General features: G+C 53.3%; 1 protein-coding gene across 1 annotated transcript; it reads left to right on the top strand.

Moving 5' to 3' along the window:
* The first annotated feature begins 1,460 nt into the window (after positions 1-1,460).
* Positions 1,461-16,009, top strand: SLC22A14 (solute carrier family 22 member 14). The gene is made up of 12 exons (XM_030830190.2): positions 1,461-2,074; positions 2,790-2,893; positions 3,112-3,266; positions 4,162-4,328; positions 4,974-4,975; positions 9,887-10,007; positions 10,278-10,375; positions 10,628-10,842; positions 12,475-12,495; positions 12,850-12,982; positions 13,595-13,798; positions 15,610-16,009. The coding sequence occupies exons 1-12, from the start codon at positions 1,559-1,561 to the stop codon at positions 15,776-15,778; spliced, it is 1,905 nt and encodes a 634-aa protein (XP_030686050.2). The 5' UTR covers positions 1,461-1,558; the 3' UTR covers positions 15,779-16,009.
* The last annotated feature ends 694 nt before the right edge of the window (positions 16,010-16,703 follow it).

Genomic DNA, 16,703 nt, shown 5'->3' with positions numbered 1-16,703 from the left:
GTCCATGATCTATCTTCTCTTTAGATGTTTTTGAAAATCTTTTCTTTGTCACTGGTGTTCTGCAACTTTGTTACAGTGGGTTTCTCTTTTATTTATCCTGCTTGGGATACACTGTTTCCTGATTCTAAGGATTCATGTTTTTCAAATTTTAGAAAATGGATTGCTCTTATCTCTTTAAATATCGCTTCTCTCTTTCTCCCACTGGGCCTGCAACTAGATGAACGTTAAATCTTCTATCTTCTAATTCATCTTTGTGTCGACTCTAATTCATCTTTGTGTCGACTCTATTTAACCTTCCCTTTAGTGTGTTTATTTCAACAACTTGTTATTCAATAGTTTTTATTTTTAGAAGTTGTGTCTTCCCTCCAAAGGTGTCTGCTTTTTGCCTCTGGTTATAAGTCCATTTCTGTAATTATAACTTCCATCTCTTACTCTCAGAATGACTTAACTTCTTATGGGTTAGATAATATTTGTTTTGAGCCCTTGGCTTGATCTTAATCTGTGAGAGCCTTGCAAGCTTAGTTTGGAGAAATTTTCCTTCAGAGAAGACCTGCATCTCCTTTTGCTGGTAGCCAAGGGGTGCCCCAACCCAGGACCTCTTCAGCCCCGCTTAGGTTCCCCACTTTGCTGCTGTTCCAAGGTAATATCCTTACAGTCAGTGTTGCTACCTCACTCCTCCCCTCCGCCTGCCTTTCCAGCTTGGCTCTCTGTTGCTGTCTGTCACCCTACCATTTTGGTGCCCCATGGCACCAGCCCTGTCTTCTCACCTCTGTGATCAAGGCTTGCAGCCACCCACCTTGGCCTCAGTTCATGGCCACTTCAGAGCCAGATTTGTGTGTGTGTGTTTTGTTTTTTTAATTAATTTATATATTCTTGGCTGCATTGGGTCTTCGTTGCTGCGCGCGGGCTTTATCTAGTTGCAGCGAGCAGGGGCTACTCTTCATTGCAGTGCTCGGGCTTCTCACTGCAGTGGCTTCTCTTGTTGCGGAGCACGGGCTCTAGGCGCACGGGCTTCAGTGGTTGTGGCTCGCGGCTCTAGAGTACAGGCTCAGTAGTTGTGGCGCACGGGCTTAGCTGTTCCACGGCATGTGGGATCTTCCCAGACCAGGGCTCGAACCCATGTCCCCTGCATTGGCAGGCGGATTCTTAACCACTACGCCACCAGGGAAGTTCCTGTTTTGTTTTTTTTAAGGAATGGTCCCTGGAGACCTCTCCTACCTTTTGCAAGACTGGTGGTGCCTCAGTGTGTGTGTAAACAAAGTTTCCATTGTGGGGAAGTTGCAGGAGAGCTCCTCAGAACTTAGTCATTCATGATAACAGAAGCAGAGCATTTTCTAAAACATTAAAAAATCTTAAGTGCTCTATACACATCAGGGATGGGTGGGCCAATGGGGGACAAATTAAGAAATTTCAGAAGCAAAGGAGGGAAGTACAGAGAACATCAAGGTTGGGATCCAAACTGTTTCAAGCCAGTTTCTGGCCAGTGCCTCCCACGCTGGTCTATGATATCTGAAAAGTGGTGTCAGTGAAGACTGAGCTGCATCCTCTCTTTGAACAGATGGCAAAGGAAAACAACTTCAAGGTAGAGTTCAAATCCCAGCATCATCTCAGGAGCTTCCACCAACATGAGGCAGCAGAAAGCCCCCGTTCCTGTTCTCTGGACATGCTGTTACGCAGATTGAGGGCCATAGAAGCCAAGCAAGATGATAAGTTTGCCACCATCATGGATGCAGTAGGGGAGTTTGGCACATTCCAGCGGAGGCTGGTGGCCCTCACCTTCATTCCCAACATCCTGTCTACCTTCTTCTTGTTTGCTGACATCTTCGTGTTCACACCACAGAAGCCCTATTGCAACACCAGCTGGATACTGGCAGTGGGCCCCAACCTGACGGAGTCTGAGCGGCTGAATCTGACCCTGCCCCAAGCACCCAATGGCAGTTTCCTGACTTGCCTCATGTACTTGCCTGTGGACTGGGATCTGGAGTCTATCATCCATTTTGGGCTCAACCGCAGAGACTCATGTCAAGATGGGTGGATCTATCCTGAGGTCAAGAAGCGATCACTGATCAATGAGGTATGCCTTGTCCTGAGTTGTCTGTAGCTAACCCAGGACTCCAGAGATTTGCCCTCACCCTCACTGAACAGGTGGGGAAACTGAGGCTCAGGGAGGGGAAGCAATTGGCCCAAGGTCAACCCACAGAGGCAGGGCCAAGGCAGAAACAGGACTCCTGCTGCCCAACCCTGGTCTTACAGGTCTTAACCAGGAAGCTAGAGTAGATTGGGGACTAGGGGCAGATGTCAGGTGGCAGGGTTTGCCACCTGCCCAGGGAATTGCTTCTGTAGTTGTGGCTCTGCCCTCTGAAATCACAGAAATTAGGGAACTGGGGAAAGAAGCATCTTTGATCTGGTATCTCTTATGGAGTTTCTCAGCCTAAGCTGCTACCTGGGCCCTTCACAGCACAGAACTGCCCAGTTTGATTCTCTAGGGTGAGGCCTAGCATCTGTACTTGGAAAAGGGTCTTGGGTGATTCTGGCCTTTGCTCCGTTACCTCTTCACCCAGCCCCCTTCTTGGCCTGTGTCTCTGGTCCCTCTCTCCAGGCCTAACTCCTAGAGTCTGCCAGATGCAGGATGAGATGCAGAGGTAACAGAGCTGAGGCATGCTGCACACAGTTACCTGCCCCTGTCCCAGGCCCCTTCTGCCTAAAGGCCCACCCTGGGTGGAGGCTCAGTCTCAACCTAGAAGGCCCTGGATGGAGGCCTGTGGCCAATCCCTGCATATAACCCCCAGTTTGACTCGGTGTGTGGCAAGGAACCGAACCCGGAAATCGTGCAGAACATGTACTTGGTGGGACTCTTGACAGGGTCTTTCCTCTTCGGGTTCATAACTGACAAGTAAGTCTTCCAGAGTTCCCTCTGGTCCCCGGGACACCCCTGCCTCCTCCTTGTGGCCATTCAGAGCTGAAGGGTCTCAATTTAGGGGAGGCAAGGGTAGGGGCCCTCCGGAGGCAAGTGTACGGCTCGGGGCCTGGTCTTGGTGCTGGGAGCGGGCTGGGGCCAGCCACCTAGGTCCATGCACTTGGCGCAGTCTCCCCTCCCTTGCACGCGCGCAGGCTGGGCCGCCACCCAGTCATCCTGCTGTCGCTGCTGGGACTGATCATCTTCGGCTTCGGGACAGCCTTTGTCAACAGTTTTCACCAATATCTGTTCTTCCGCTTTGGCGTGTCCCAAGCTGCGGTGGGCTACGCCATCAGCAGCGCGTCTTTAAGTGAGGTGGGGGGGCGGGGCGCGCGTGTACCTACTGGGAGCCCGCAGGACAGGGGGAGTTGTGGCCCAGGCAGGCAGGCTGTGGAGGCCTAGAGATGGCAGAGAATCTGTGCCCACACTGCCCTTGCACTGTCATCCCCCTGGTACCCCACACATCCCCCCTTCATACCCCTTGCTTCCCCCACCTGGGCCAGGTAGCTGCTAAGCCCTCTATATGTATTGCCTCCTTTCATCCTGGCAGCTGTCTGTTCGGTAGCACTAATCTATTATTCCTTTAGCTCAGGAAGGTACTTGAACCTCAGGAAGTTAACCAACTTACTCAGGGTCACAGGGCAGTTCAGTGAAGGAACTGGGATTCCACCCCAGGCCTGTGTGATGCACAATTCCCAAGTGCCCGTACATTTATTCAGCCTCACAGGAACCTGCTGGGGAACCCTGCTCCCGTTCCTCATTGGGAAATTTTCAGAGCCCAGCCAGAGGGAACTGGGTCCTCCACAAAGGCCGGGGTCTAGGTGGCCAAAGCACTGATACACTAAGAACCAAGACAAGGACAGTGATGTCTCGCCTTGCCTGTGTCAGGCCACATGTGAGGTGCTGTACCCAGGGCCAGAGCTTCTTAATGACAGGCGTGTGGTCAGGGGGAGGTGTTCCAAGGGAACAGCCAAATTGATGACAGACTGGAGGCTATGTCTGTGGTTTGGACCCCAGGCCAGTGTGCCCTGGGGACGCAGAGGCACTCTGCCTGGCTTTGAAGTGCTGTCTCTGGACCCGGATCCTGAGCAGGCAGAAGAAACCCAGTTCCTGAGCAGGGCTGGGGCATCTCAGAAGGCTGGGGACAGGGGCAGCCCTGGGTACCTTGAGCTGAGTATGATTTTGTCCTCCTGGCCTCTGCACAGTCGCTGAGTGGCTAGTGGGCATGCGCCGGGCCCACGCCATCACCCTGGGACACTGCTTTTTCGCTATGGGGGTCATATTCCTGACGGGACTTGGCTACAGCCTTCCCCACTGGCGGCTGCTGTTTCTGGTGAGTGGGGCACCTGTGTTCCCCCTCATCTCATATCTGGTGAGCAAACGAATACAGGGCATGCACAGGGATGGGTCTGTTGGGCTGGAGATTGAGGGGTGTGGAGGGTCCTTGAAGGGCTGGAGTGGGTGGGATTTTCCCTGGGAGAAAGTGTATGGGGAGCCAAGGGCAGAGCCTCTGGAACCCCAGCATTAACCCCATCAGAGGAGATCCTCAAAGAGATGTCAGAGAGGTGGGCAGAAAACCAGAAGGAAAGGTTTTGAAAGGCAAGAGTTCAAGGACAAGGGAATGGTCAGGGTTGAAGGCAAGAAAGGTGAGGCTGGAGAAGGATCTGTTGGCCTTAGTGACCTTGACATGGCTTCCGCGGAGCGGCAGGAGGTTGAGGAGCGAGGAGGAACTGAAAAATATATCCATCCAGGAGGTGACACTTTCCCAGTGTTGGACTGAGGCAGGCAGGGGGAAAGTGAGGACGTCTGTGGGCAGCTAAGGCAGAGTCAGGGAAGGGTCTCTGATGTTTTTAATGGTAGGGGAGTCACAGACCTGAAAGACAGAAGCTATGAAGGGACAACTGATGGAGCAAACTTGGAGGAGTAATGAGGAGGGACTGGGCGCAAGAGCAAGATGGCGCTGCTTACTATGGGCAGGTGGCAAAAGGAGAGGAACGGGGCTTCCCTGGTGGCGCAGTGGTTGAGAGTCCGCCTGCCGATGCAGGGGACACGGGTTCGTGCCCCGGTCCGGGAAGATCCCACATGCCGCGGAGCGGCTGGGCCCGTGAGCCATGGCCGCTGAGCCTGCACGTCCGGAGCCTGTGCTCCGCAACGGGAGAGGCCACACAGTGAGAGGCCCGCATACCGCAAAAGAAAAAGGAGAGGAACAGAAGAGAAGGCAGATAGGGAGGTGAGAGGGAGCAAGCTGAAATCACCTTGTTAAGGGTTAGGCAGTTCTGGGTGAAGAAATGATCATACTGAATCTTGACATGATCACATGTTATCTTGACAAGATGGGCGTGAGTCTCATGTCCCAGAGGCTGGAGGGAGGGGTGAGGGAAGAGGCTTCAGAGGGTCAGAATAACTTGCCCAAGGTCACACAGCTAAAAAGTGGGAGACCTGGGATTTGACTCAGCCTCTCTGGCTCCAAAGCCCCTGCATTTTAACCACTGCACTGTACACAGTATGGATTGTAAGAATTGGGGTTACCAGTTAAAAGTGAGGGCACATAGGTGGCTTGGAGACCTTCCAAATTGTGCAGAAGCTGGAGACCAGCTTTAACAGTCGTTGAGATACCCCTAATGAGTGTGAGGACCTGGACCCAGTTGATGCCAGGTAGCATGGCATGTAGCTGGGAAAGAGGGTTGCATGACTTGATCTATTTTTTTTTTTTGGTGAGGGGGGAGGTATAGTTGTTTTACAATGTTGTGTTAGTTTCTACTGCACAGCAAAGTGAAGTACTATTTTATACATATTCGTGTATCTATGTCAGTCCCAATCTCCCAATTCATCCTACCACCACCCCCTCATGACTTGATCTTAAAACATTTTTTAAAATGTTATTAATGCAATTGATGCATACGGTTAAAGATTAAGTAGTATCAAAAGGTTTGTGATGGAAAACAAGTCAATAATTTCAGCTCCCCTCAGCCCTCAGATCCTTTCCCAGAAGCCATCACACTGATCTCCCTTAGGGCTTTCTTCCAGCCGATGTCTACATAGTTCTACATTCTATGAGTAGACAGCTTATTGAATGGGGCACCATTTTTCTTCAACCACTACCTGCAGACATGTCCTGTCAGCTGTCCCTCGCCTGACACTTGACAATATCTTGGGCAGGTTGTGTCTCTTTCCCATCATTCTTGGTTGTAAGAAAAAGTCTCATTTTGATCATTAAGCTTCACTGGCAGTCATTTAAAAATCCAGTCATGTCCCCATTTAAAACTTGGTCTTATATCCAGTTCACACCTTCTCCCTGGTGGCTAGGTAGCTCAACCTAGTCTGTTCTGACCTTTGCTTTCCTCCTCTGTCTCCCTGCTCTGATATTCCAGGTTCCCAGCATCAGAGAAAAATGACAAAAGATGTGTCATCAGTGGTCAGTGTCCTCCGTAGGGCAGATGTTCAAATGCCCCAGGAGCCCATCTGTGTGTCTTCAGAGTGTTGGCATTTCCAAATGCTCCAGGCACTGTCGTTGTGACTTCCTCCAGCTCCTGTCCCTAGCAGTTCACCCCATAGCCTCTTTCTGCAGAGGTCTTCTCGCCCTAGCACACGGGGTGCCTTCAAGACATCAGGGTCCACTTGGCTAAAAACTCATTGGCCCCCACCCCCCAGGCTGCCACTGTGGGCTGCTCACACCAACCTCCTGCCTGACCATACCCAGAGGGAGAAGGGACCCCAGTCTCTGGGTTTGTGTAAGTCCTCCAAATTCAGGAGACACACAAGGACTCTACCAGAAACTCTTCTGTCTAGAGTACAGGTACCAGGGCAAGCCCACAAGTGTCTGAATCAGCAAGCCCCAGCCAGAGAATGGAAGGACAGACTCCCTTTCTCTAAGGCAGTGCCCTTCACCAGGCTTGACCTGGTGAGCAACGTAGGGAGGGGAAGAGATTCAAGACCCTCTCACTTCCATGAACAGGAAATTTCCAGCCTTTCTAGGTGGCCAAGGGAGCTGGCTGCTGGGCTGTTTTGTGTTATTATTATTTCTTTAATAAGTCCTGTCCTGAATGTGGTAAAACCTCTCTTTAGAAGGTGAGGTTATCAGCCATTCTTACTAGCTTTGGGACTTAGCTGAAATTCCAGGCAAAAAAGGCCCTCGTTTTTTTCGTGATAGCATTTGGATTTTTTAAAAATTTTATTTATTTTTTGGCTGTGTTGGGTCTTCGTTGCTGCGCGCGGGCTTTCTCTAGTTGCGGCGAGCAGGGGCTACTCTTCCTTGCGGTGCGCGGGCTTCTCATTGAGGTGGCTTCTCTTGTTGCAGAGCACGGGCTGTACACGCACAGGCTTCAGTAGTTGTGGCACGTGGGCTCAGTAGTTGTGGCTCTCGGGCTCCAGAGCGCAGGCTCAGTAGTTGTGGCGCACAGGCTTAGCTGCTCCGCAGCATGTGGGATCTTCCCGGACCAGGGCTCGAACCCGTGTGCCCTGCATTGGCAGGCGGATTCTTAACCACTGAGCTACCAGGGAAACCCTGGAATTTGTTTTATGAAAATAAAACTGCGAAACATTCTCAAACGGTTTGTTTTTTTTTTTTTGGCCACGCCGTGCATGGCATGTGGACTCTTAATTTCCCAAGCAGGGATCAAACCCGTGGCCCCTGCATTGGAAATGCAGTGTTTTAACCACTGGACTGCCAGGGAAGTCCTCAAGTGGTTTTGGGGATACAAGTTAGAGTTTTCTTTTTTCTCTCCTGTCCCTTACATTATCTGTGTCCTCTGGGGTCCATTTTTTTTTTTTTTACTTATTTTGGGCCCTTTTTAATTGGAGAGGTTTTCTTTACTATTTGGTGACCTTGGATCATCCTTTCTTTTTTCTTTTTTTTTTTTTTTTTTGCAGTACGCGGGCCTCTTACTGTTGTGGCCTCTCCCGTTGCGGAGCACAGGCTCCGGACGCGCAGGCTCAGCGGCCATGGCTCACGGGCCCAGCCGCTCCGCGGCATGTGGGATCTTCCCGGACCGGGGCACGAACCCGTGTCCTCTGCATCGGCAGGCGGACTCTCAACCACTGTGCCACCAGGGAAGCCCCCATCCTTTCTTATTTAAGAGTAAGTCACTAAGAAGCTAATGGGGGAAACTGCGCGGGAGCTCCTTGACTGGTAATCCTTTAGGGCAATAGATTGCAAATTGATTGGAGCATCAGAATCACCTGGGGACTTGTTAAAACATTGAGGATAGGGCCCCACTCCCAGAGTTTCTGGCTCAGTAGGACTGGGATGGGGCCTGAAGACCTGCATTTCCAGCAAGTTCCCAGATGATGCTGATGTGGTTGATCCACTGATCACACTTTGAGAACCACTACTACTGGATGATCAAATGTCAGGTACCTTTTCCCTGAGGGATCCCAAAGCCAGTGAGTTGCCTGGCTCAGGCTGCTCTGCTCCCCAGTGGGGCTGGAGGCTGGTACCCTTGTTATCATCATGGGACTTCTGCTCAGTTCCCCTATTTACCCTCAGCCTTGTCCTTGCTATTGATGCCCCTTTCTTCCTCAGCCTTGATGCCAAAAACTCGGCCTCTGTGCACCAGTGCCAAATTGAATTTCAGAGACAGTTTTGTTTGTTTGGTTTGGTTTTTTGGCTGCATTTGGGTCTTCATTGCTGCATGTAGGCTTTCTCTAGTTGCGGCGAGCGGGGGCTACTCTTTGTTGCGGTGCGTGGGCTTCTCATTGCGGTGGCTTCTCTTGTTGCAGAGCACAGGCTCTAGGGCGGGCCTCAGTAGTTGCAGCACGCGGACTCAGTAGTTGTGGCACACAGGCCCTAGAAAGCATGGGCTTCAGTAGCTGTGGCGCACAGGCTCTAGAGCACAGGCTCAGTAGTTGTGGTGCACAGGCTTCGTTGCTCCGCGGCATGTGGGATCTTCCTGGACCAGGGCTCGAACCTGTGTCCCCTGCATTGACAGGCAGATTCTTAACCACTGTGCCACCAGGGAAGACCCTTGGTGACTTTCTTGAGGACAGTTTTGCAGCCTTAGAGTGGAGAAGGATAACAGGGTGACTGGTTGCTGGCCCCTGGGTCTGGGGGGAGTAGGAGCAGGGGCAGGTAGAGGGGATGACGTTGTCTCTAGAGTCCTGGGTGTGTGTGTACAGTGACCAGCCACAGAGTCCAGGCTGGGGCGGGACGAGGGACAGTTGCAAGAACACAGCAGGGACTGATGGCATAGTTTTGTCAAGAGTGCCTTATCAGGTTCATACTAGCTCTGACTCTGTGACCTTGGGCAAGCCCTTACTCGCTGAGGCTGAGAATAAAATGGGAATAATCATACTAGTTCGGGGCTTGGGGGGGGGATTAACTGATAAGATAAGGGCACTTAAGTGCTTTAAATGTTAATCTGTGTGGATTCTTCAACCTGGTAGCATCGGGAAGAACCAGGGGCCTTTTGAGGTCAAAGGCAATGGGAGATGTGGCGGGGAGGAGATGGGGCAGAGTGGAGACCACTCACCGAGGCAGGGGCTGGGCCCTGGGGTCAAACCTGGGGTCCTGCCCCCATACTCTCCAGGCTATTAGGAGATGGAGAGGAAACAGGAGAATTCCCCAACTACAAGAACGAGGCTCTATTAGAGGGTGTAGACGGGGAGGACAGTATGCCTGGCAGGTGGGGACAACCCCCAAGATAGAAAACAGCTCTTAGAGGTGGCTCTGAGGAAAGGAAGCTGTAGTGCAAAGGCAGCCAGTGGGCAGGGTGTCACTGAGCAGCAGTGGGTACTGTGTATGGCTTGGGCAGGGGACGGGCTGACTGCCAGGGGTGGGCGAGGGAGGCCAAGGTTGATGGTCACCTTCAGGGCCTCCAACACCTGAGTCACCTCATGCTGGAGCAGGATGGCCACCACTGAGGCTGGGATGGTGCCACCTTGGGTCTGCGGGGCATCTTGGAGTGACGGGTAAGAGAGGGGCGGGCCATGCAGGATTCTCCCAGAGTCCCCACGGTGGCTGATGATGAAAGGGAAGCTGAAAGAGGCCAAGCAGGTGCTGTGCTATGCAGCTGGTGTGAACAAGAAGACCATTCCTGTAAGTCTGCTGGATAACGTAAGAAGCTTCAGGCCTAGAGTGGGACCAGGGCAGGGGGCTATGCAAGGGCCTCTTCCCTCCTCATCCTTTCAGGTAGGACCTCGGCCCAAAGGGTGTCCCCAGCCCACTGCTTGAGGAGCATGGTGACAGCAAAATCAAGCCCTGCTAGGGGAAAGACAGAGGCCAGGCTGGCCCTGTGGGGGGCAGGGGGGCCTCGTGAGTCCTGTTGGGGGAAGGAGCAAGCTGGGGTCTCGGCCCTGCCTCTGGCTGGTCCTGCTTGTCCTGTAGCTGCAGCTGCCTGGAAAGAAGGTGACTACGGCCTCTATCCTGGACTTCTATAGCAACAGGCACCTCCGCAAGGTGACCTTGGTGATGTGCAGCATGTGGTGAGTACCCAGCAGGGACTGCAAACGGCCTTGCAGGCCAGGGGTACAGGGAGATGATGGGCGTGGGCAGCCTGCAGGGAGAGCATGGCCTGAGGACCCTGGTGCAGCCTGCAGAGCCCAGATCTCTGTGCTCATTTCTGTCCTCCACTGCCACCCTGCTGTGCTCTCCTCTGCCTCTGTCTTTATTCCTGGCCCCGGCTTTCTGTGTGTGTCTTTTTCTCTAAGTGTCTCTCTTCTGGCAATGAATTCTAGGCTTGCTATCGGTTGCAACTATTATATGCTGAGCCTCAGGATGAAGGAATTGGGAGTGAACATCCACTTCACACAAGTGATTCCTGGCATGATGGAGGTGCCCGCCCGGCTGTGCTGCATCTTTCTCCTTGAGCAGTTGAAGAGGAAGCGAAGCCTGATTTTGACTTTCTTCCAAGGTGCCCTCATGTGCTTCCTTAGCCTTCTGCTCCCTTCAGGTACAGCTTCCCCTAACCTCCCACTTCACCTCCCTGATGCCACCCCCGGCCTTCCGGCTTCCTCAAACCCCTCCCTCCTGCCTCCTGCCCCTATCCAGCCAACAAAACACCTTGGCAGTTAGCCTCATGCATCCAGACCCCACCTGCCCTACAGAGGCCCCTGCACGTCCTGAGCAGGGGCCATCCTCTAGAGCACTGCCCTCTCGGAGGGGAGGGGGTATCCCAAACAGGGCACGTGCAGCTCCCAGAGACCTGGGAAGGGAGGACGTGCTGTCCAGAGGAATCGTCCTTGTGCAGGAGAGTGGGCAGCTTTCTTCTGCCTGATTCCAACTCCTGTCAATAATTAAATGTGAACAGATGCAGCAAAAGTAGTCCTTCAACTGCTACCCCTGCCCTGTCTCATCTGTAGTCTCACCAGGAAAAAATCACTTGCCCACTGAAGATTGAGCGTAACATTGGGCCAAACTCTCAGGAACAATTCTTGCATGGAGGCCACTCCTTCCCAGGGCGGGCACAGTGCCCTGCGCCCTGTCAACTCAGAACTAGGGAAGGAAATGGGAGGGTGGGCTGGCAATATTTTCAGAATTTCAAAGAACCTTAAGACAATGCATATGCTCCAGGTCACAAGGCAAGAAGAGTGTGGCGGGGCTGAGGATGTGGACATCAAGATGTCAGTGTTGGGGGCTTCCCTGGTGGCGCAGTGGTTGAGAGTCTGCCTGCCGATGCAGGGGACACGGGTTTGTGCCCCGCTCCGGGAGGATCCCACATGCCGCGGAGTGGCTGGGCCCGTGAGCCATGGCCGCTGAGCCTGCGCGTCCGGAGCCTGTGCTCTGCAACGGGAGAGGCCACAACAGTGAGAGGCCCGCGTACTGCAAAAAAAAAAGATGTCAGTGTTGGGAATATCCTGCCGGCCCGGTGGTTAGGACTCCGAGCTTCTACTGCAGGGGACCCCGGGTTCAATCCCTGGTCAGGGAGCTAATCCTAATCCCGCAAGCCACGTGGCATGGCCAAGAAAAAAAGATGTCAGTGTTCATTCACCTGATCAGAATTGCTGACCGCAAGAGCCCCTTCAGCCACTGGGGCCGGGATGGCGGAGCCTGGATGCGGGGTCCACCTCAAGGGGCTCCCTCACTTTCCCTGGGGTCTGGAATTTTGTGTGTCTTGACCTGGACTCTTCCTCTCCCAGATGTTGGCAGTGTTGACAGGCTAAAACAAGATGGGGGAAACAAAGCCATTGTTCAATTTCTGTTGTTTGGTGGTTTTTTAAAAAAGTGGGTCTATAATGAGTCAAGCAGAAACGTCTGAAACTCTCACATGTGTGAGAGGAACTAGGAGGAAAATCCCCAATATATAAAATTAGATCTCCGGTTTCATCCCAGAGCCAAGTAAAGCCAGACCCAAAGTGGGGAGTGGGGAGGCCTGGGGCAGGGTCCAGCAGAGGCTGATGGGGAAGGAGCTGAAACTCCTGGCTCCAGGTCAGTGAGCAGGGCGTCCAGCTCCCAGCTTCCCCAGGCCTGAGGAAGGGCGTTTCCCAGGCTCTTTTCTTCCTCCTCCAATGTACATGTCTGGAGTTGGGCATCCCGGAACGTCTAGCTGTGCAGGCCCCAGGGACCAGGCTTGCAGAGGATGAAGGGGAAGTGGGGAGAGCCCTGAGCAGGGAGCCCGGCACACAAGACGCAGGCCAGGGGCTGAGTGCATGCTTCAGGAGGAGCTGGCCGTGGGGTGGGTGAAGCTGGGTGAACATGTGGAATACAGGGAGGCAGAGGTGCAACAGCTGAGTTCACACAGTAGATGGTGGCCTGAGAGGCCACAGAGGTCCCCACTCCACTGACCAACTCTCCCGCTGTAGATGTACTAATTCCCGGCCTGGCTGGGCCTCTAGCAGACTGACCCTCCTCTGAGTCTCCTGGCCAGCTGACCAGGTGGTCTGGGTAGACCTTCAGATGCCTTCTAAGAGGGATTGAGGGAGGGCCGGTGGGCAGGCCCCCCAACCTGCCCCGAGGGAAGGATGGCCACATTGTCTGGCCACAGAGTTGAAATCCCTCTTGGTCTTGATAATTGTGCTTGGAGAGTTCAGCCTGGCCGCCGCGGTCACCGTGTTCTACATCTACCCTTCTGAGCTCCTCCCCACTGTCCTCAGGTAGGGGGCCTGGTGGGTGATGGCCGTGGGGGCATGGGGAGTGTGGGGCAATAGCAAGATGGGTAACAGCAGCTGAGATTGGGCAATCACCTGCTGAGAGGCACCCTGCTAAGCAATTTACATGGGTTACTCCATCTAACCCTCACCAAAAAAAATCCCCCTAACACCGTGATTAACCCTATTTCAGACAGGAAATCAGAGAGATAAGGGCACTGGCTCAAGGTCAAACATAGCAGGTGGCAGAAGTGGGATTTGGACCTAGGCAGTCTGACTCCAGTCCCTGACTTGCACTGACTGCCTGAAATGTGACTGGGCCTCTCTGAGGTTCAGGCCCTTCTCCACGGGGGCCCTTGGTGATGGCTGCAGTATCCTCCTCCCCACCCTCCCACGCATACCCACGCTATGGTATGTGGTCTTACTTCTCCCACTCCTGGACCCATGAAGAAACTACTACCTACCTTGCAACAGTAAAGAACTAAATTCTCCAAGGTTGCACAGTGAGTTGGGACAGGGTGGAGATGAGGGTGTGGGGTTTTCCCTAAAACCTTTTTCCACCCTACCCAGTCTCTGGGCCCAAGAAGCCCCCAAATGAACTTTCACCTCCCCTTCCAGGGCGACAGGTCTGGGGCTACTGTCTTTGGTCTGGGCTGCTGGAGGTATCTCATCCTTGATAGTCGTCAACCAGAACATCGCCATCCTACCCGTCTTTCTCTGCTGCATCTCAGCCTTCGTGGCTTTGTTCTTCTGCGTCAAGCTGCCAGAAACGCAAGATCAGCCCATCCCTGACAGCCTGGAGCACCTTCCGCCAGAGAGAAGGTAGGTGTGTGAGGCTTCTGGGCTCTGGTCAGAACAGGGCCTCGTTCTCAAGCACTGTCCATCCCTGCCCCTTTGCCAGAAGGGCCTATGATACAAGGGCTACTCTATGTCCACAGCAGACACCCTAGCTCTACTGGATGCTGCCACGTACCTCTGTCCAGCTCAGCCTCTGCCAGCTCCCATCCTGCCTGGCTCTCCTGACCTAGCCTGGGCCACATCTTCTTCTTTCCTCATCCCCTGGTGCCTGTCTGGACTGGGGTGATGCCCTTCGAAATACTCAGGGCTCCCTCCCCTCCCGGGGCACAGGGGACTGGCTTGGAACCAGCTTTCTGAGTACCTCTCCATTCATTTCTGAACTCCCAGGTGCTCACAAAGGACCCAGTCTTGATTTACGACTCTGGCCTCTTGGCCCCAGTAGCCCAGGACCCCATGTGGGAAATGCACTCCACCCAACTGCTTCATGGGCACTTCTGGTCTCTGGTCTCCTAGTGCCACTGGAGAAGGCTTGTCGTGATTGGTAGCACCATCCCTTCTGGGATTTGGGCCAGCAAAGCCCAGAACTCTCTTCCTGGACCTGAGCAACAGGGAGGAGCAGAGGCTGTTTCATGTCCTACAGTGCCCTCTGCTAATAGCACAGGGGCCTTTGGCCTTCCTCAGTCCTCCTCCCCACCACCCCCTCCTCCTTGCCTCCTTTTTCAAACTCTCATTGATACCACCTCTGCTAGGCATTGTACCAGGGCTGGTAAGAAGTCCCCAGGCTTAAGCAAGCCATAGTTTATAGGGAGACAGATACGCAAACAGTTATCACCAATGGACTCTGACAGAGGGATGTACAGGACATATAGGGACCCCAGGAGGGAGGAACTTTAGTATGGGGAGTTGGGGCAGGTTTCCCAGAGAAAGTGATATTTGAGTAGGGCTTTGAAGGATGAATAGGCGTTTGCCCCATTGTAGAGAGTGGGAGTGCCATGCAGCAGAGTGACAGCATAGTAGGTAAGAACACAGGCTCTGGAGCCAAAGGGTCTGGATTTCTATCTCTGCTAAAACTTCCTAGTATGTGCACAGGGAAGTTACCTAATACTGCTGAGACTCAGTTTCTACATTTGCAAAATGGGATGATAACATAGTAATAATAATAGCTAAGCTGTATGAAGCATTTACCATGTGTCAGGTCCTGTTCTAGATACATGCCTTTTCACATTTCATCCTAACAACCACCACATACAATAGTGACAGGTAGGTCCTGTCACTATCCCTCATTTTACAGGTGAGGAAACTGAGGCACAGAGAGGTAAAGACATGGAGCTGAGCCTTCCTATCTCATAGGGATTTGGGAAGGTTACACCCATATAAAGTGGTTGGAGGAATTTCCTGGCGGTCCAGTGGTTAGGACTCTGCACTCTCAATGCAGAGGGCCTGGGATTCGATCCCTGGTCAGGGAACTAAAATCCCACAAGCCACATGGTGCGGCCAAAAATAACTAAAACTAATTAATTAATTAATTAAAAAATAATAAAGTGGTTGGCACAGTGGCTCGAGGCAAGTGCTCAGTAAATGCTCGTGATGAAGATGGTGGATAGCGTCCCAAAGATGCAGAAGAGTGAAGGGTCTGACTAGGGTTGGGAGATGGAACAGGTCTGCTCCTGGAGGTGAGGGTCCCTCCCGGGCTCGTGGCGAAGCTTGGCTGGGGACCTGCCAAGGCGTGGGAAAGACCCACCTCTCAGGAGTGCAGAGCCAGGCCTGGCCGGTGCTGCTTTTCTCAGCTCCCAAAAACATGCAGCTCATGAGTTTTTCTCCAATGGTTTCTTCAGGACCTTGAGCGAGGACATGTCGAGCGAGGACATGTTATGTGACGATGTGACAGAGGAAGTGGCCAAGAACACCATTTTCAACGCCACGATGACAAATGTGGACCAAGACAGTCTCTCCAACCTGTCTTTGCAATCTGGAGAAGGGGAAATAGACAAACAGGAGGACTGAGGGCCAGGCCCCCAGATGATCTCGGGCTGGAGTTGAGTGGCCGGATCTGGGGCTGTGGATCTCAGACCATGATTTCCGGTCCCAGTCCAGCTTGGTGGGGGCAGGGTCAGTCCTGCCCCGAGGCCAGCCCTGGAGATCCAAAAATGGCCCCTTCTCGGGGAGCTAGGGTGAGATTCATTCCAACAAAGGTACCATGTTGGACTTGAGACGACTAGGTCAAAATTGACTGTGTCTGGAGGAACCAGAGGCCCAAGCCAGGAGGAGAGTAGTTCAGACAGGCTTTTCAGAGTCCTTAATGTCTTAGCTGACCTCTGAGGACGAGGAGTTGTCTGATTAGGGAGTGTGGGTGGGCCGTGTCTGTGAGGGCCGGGAGTGGGCAAAGGCGCCACTCGCCTCCACGCTGCCCACATCTTTTTAGCCCAGGCGTCCGCTAGTGTGGGTGGTCTTCCCACTCAGGTGCAGGCTGAGGACAGGTTCCACAGCCCCACTGTGTGTGTGTTCACCTGCCAAGGCAGGGGTGGAATGTAAAGGAATAATGAGAAATTCTCCCTTTTGTGCCATGGCACAAGGGCTTTCTCACTCCTTCTGCTGCTCCCAGATAAGCACGGCCTTGGGAATTACCTATCTCAGTCTCATCCTCAGGGAGTGGGGAGCAGGGTGTCTCCTGTGATGATTCCATCCTGGCTGACCTCTGACCTCCACCACCCTGAGGATAAGCCCTCAAGCCCCAGCTCACTGTCCTGACTGCCCTGAGGGTGAGTCTGCATTCCCAGCCAGCATGCCCCCCCCCCCCACCCCGAGGCAGGATCCAGGACTCCTCATCCACTGGTCAGACCTGGAAATCTTTGGGTCAGGCCCTGGGCTCCACCTCCTATCTCCCTGAGAGGAGAGTCCCTGAGGGTAGGGGTGGGCTCTTCTCTCCCTG

The sequence above is a fragment of the Globicephala melas genome, chromosome 11 (genome assembly GCF_963455315.2).
Source record: "Globicephala melas chromosome 11, mGloMel1.2, whole genome shotgun sequence".
Classification (NCBI taxonomy): Eukaryota; Metazoa; Chordata; class Mammalia; order Artiodactyla; family Delphinidae; genus Globicephala; species Globicephala melas.
Note: the sequence above shows the minus strand (reverse complement) of the source record. Positions and strands in the feature narration are given on the sequence as shown.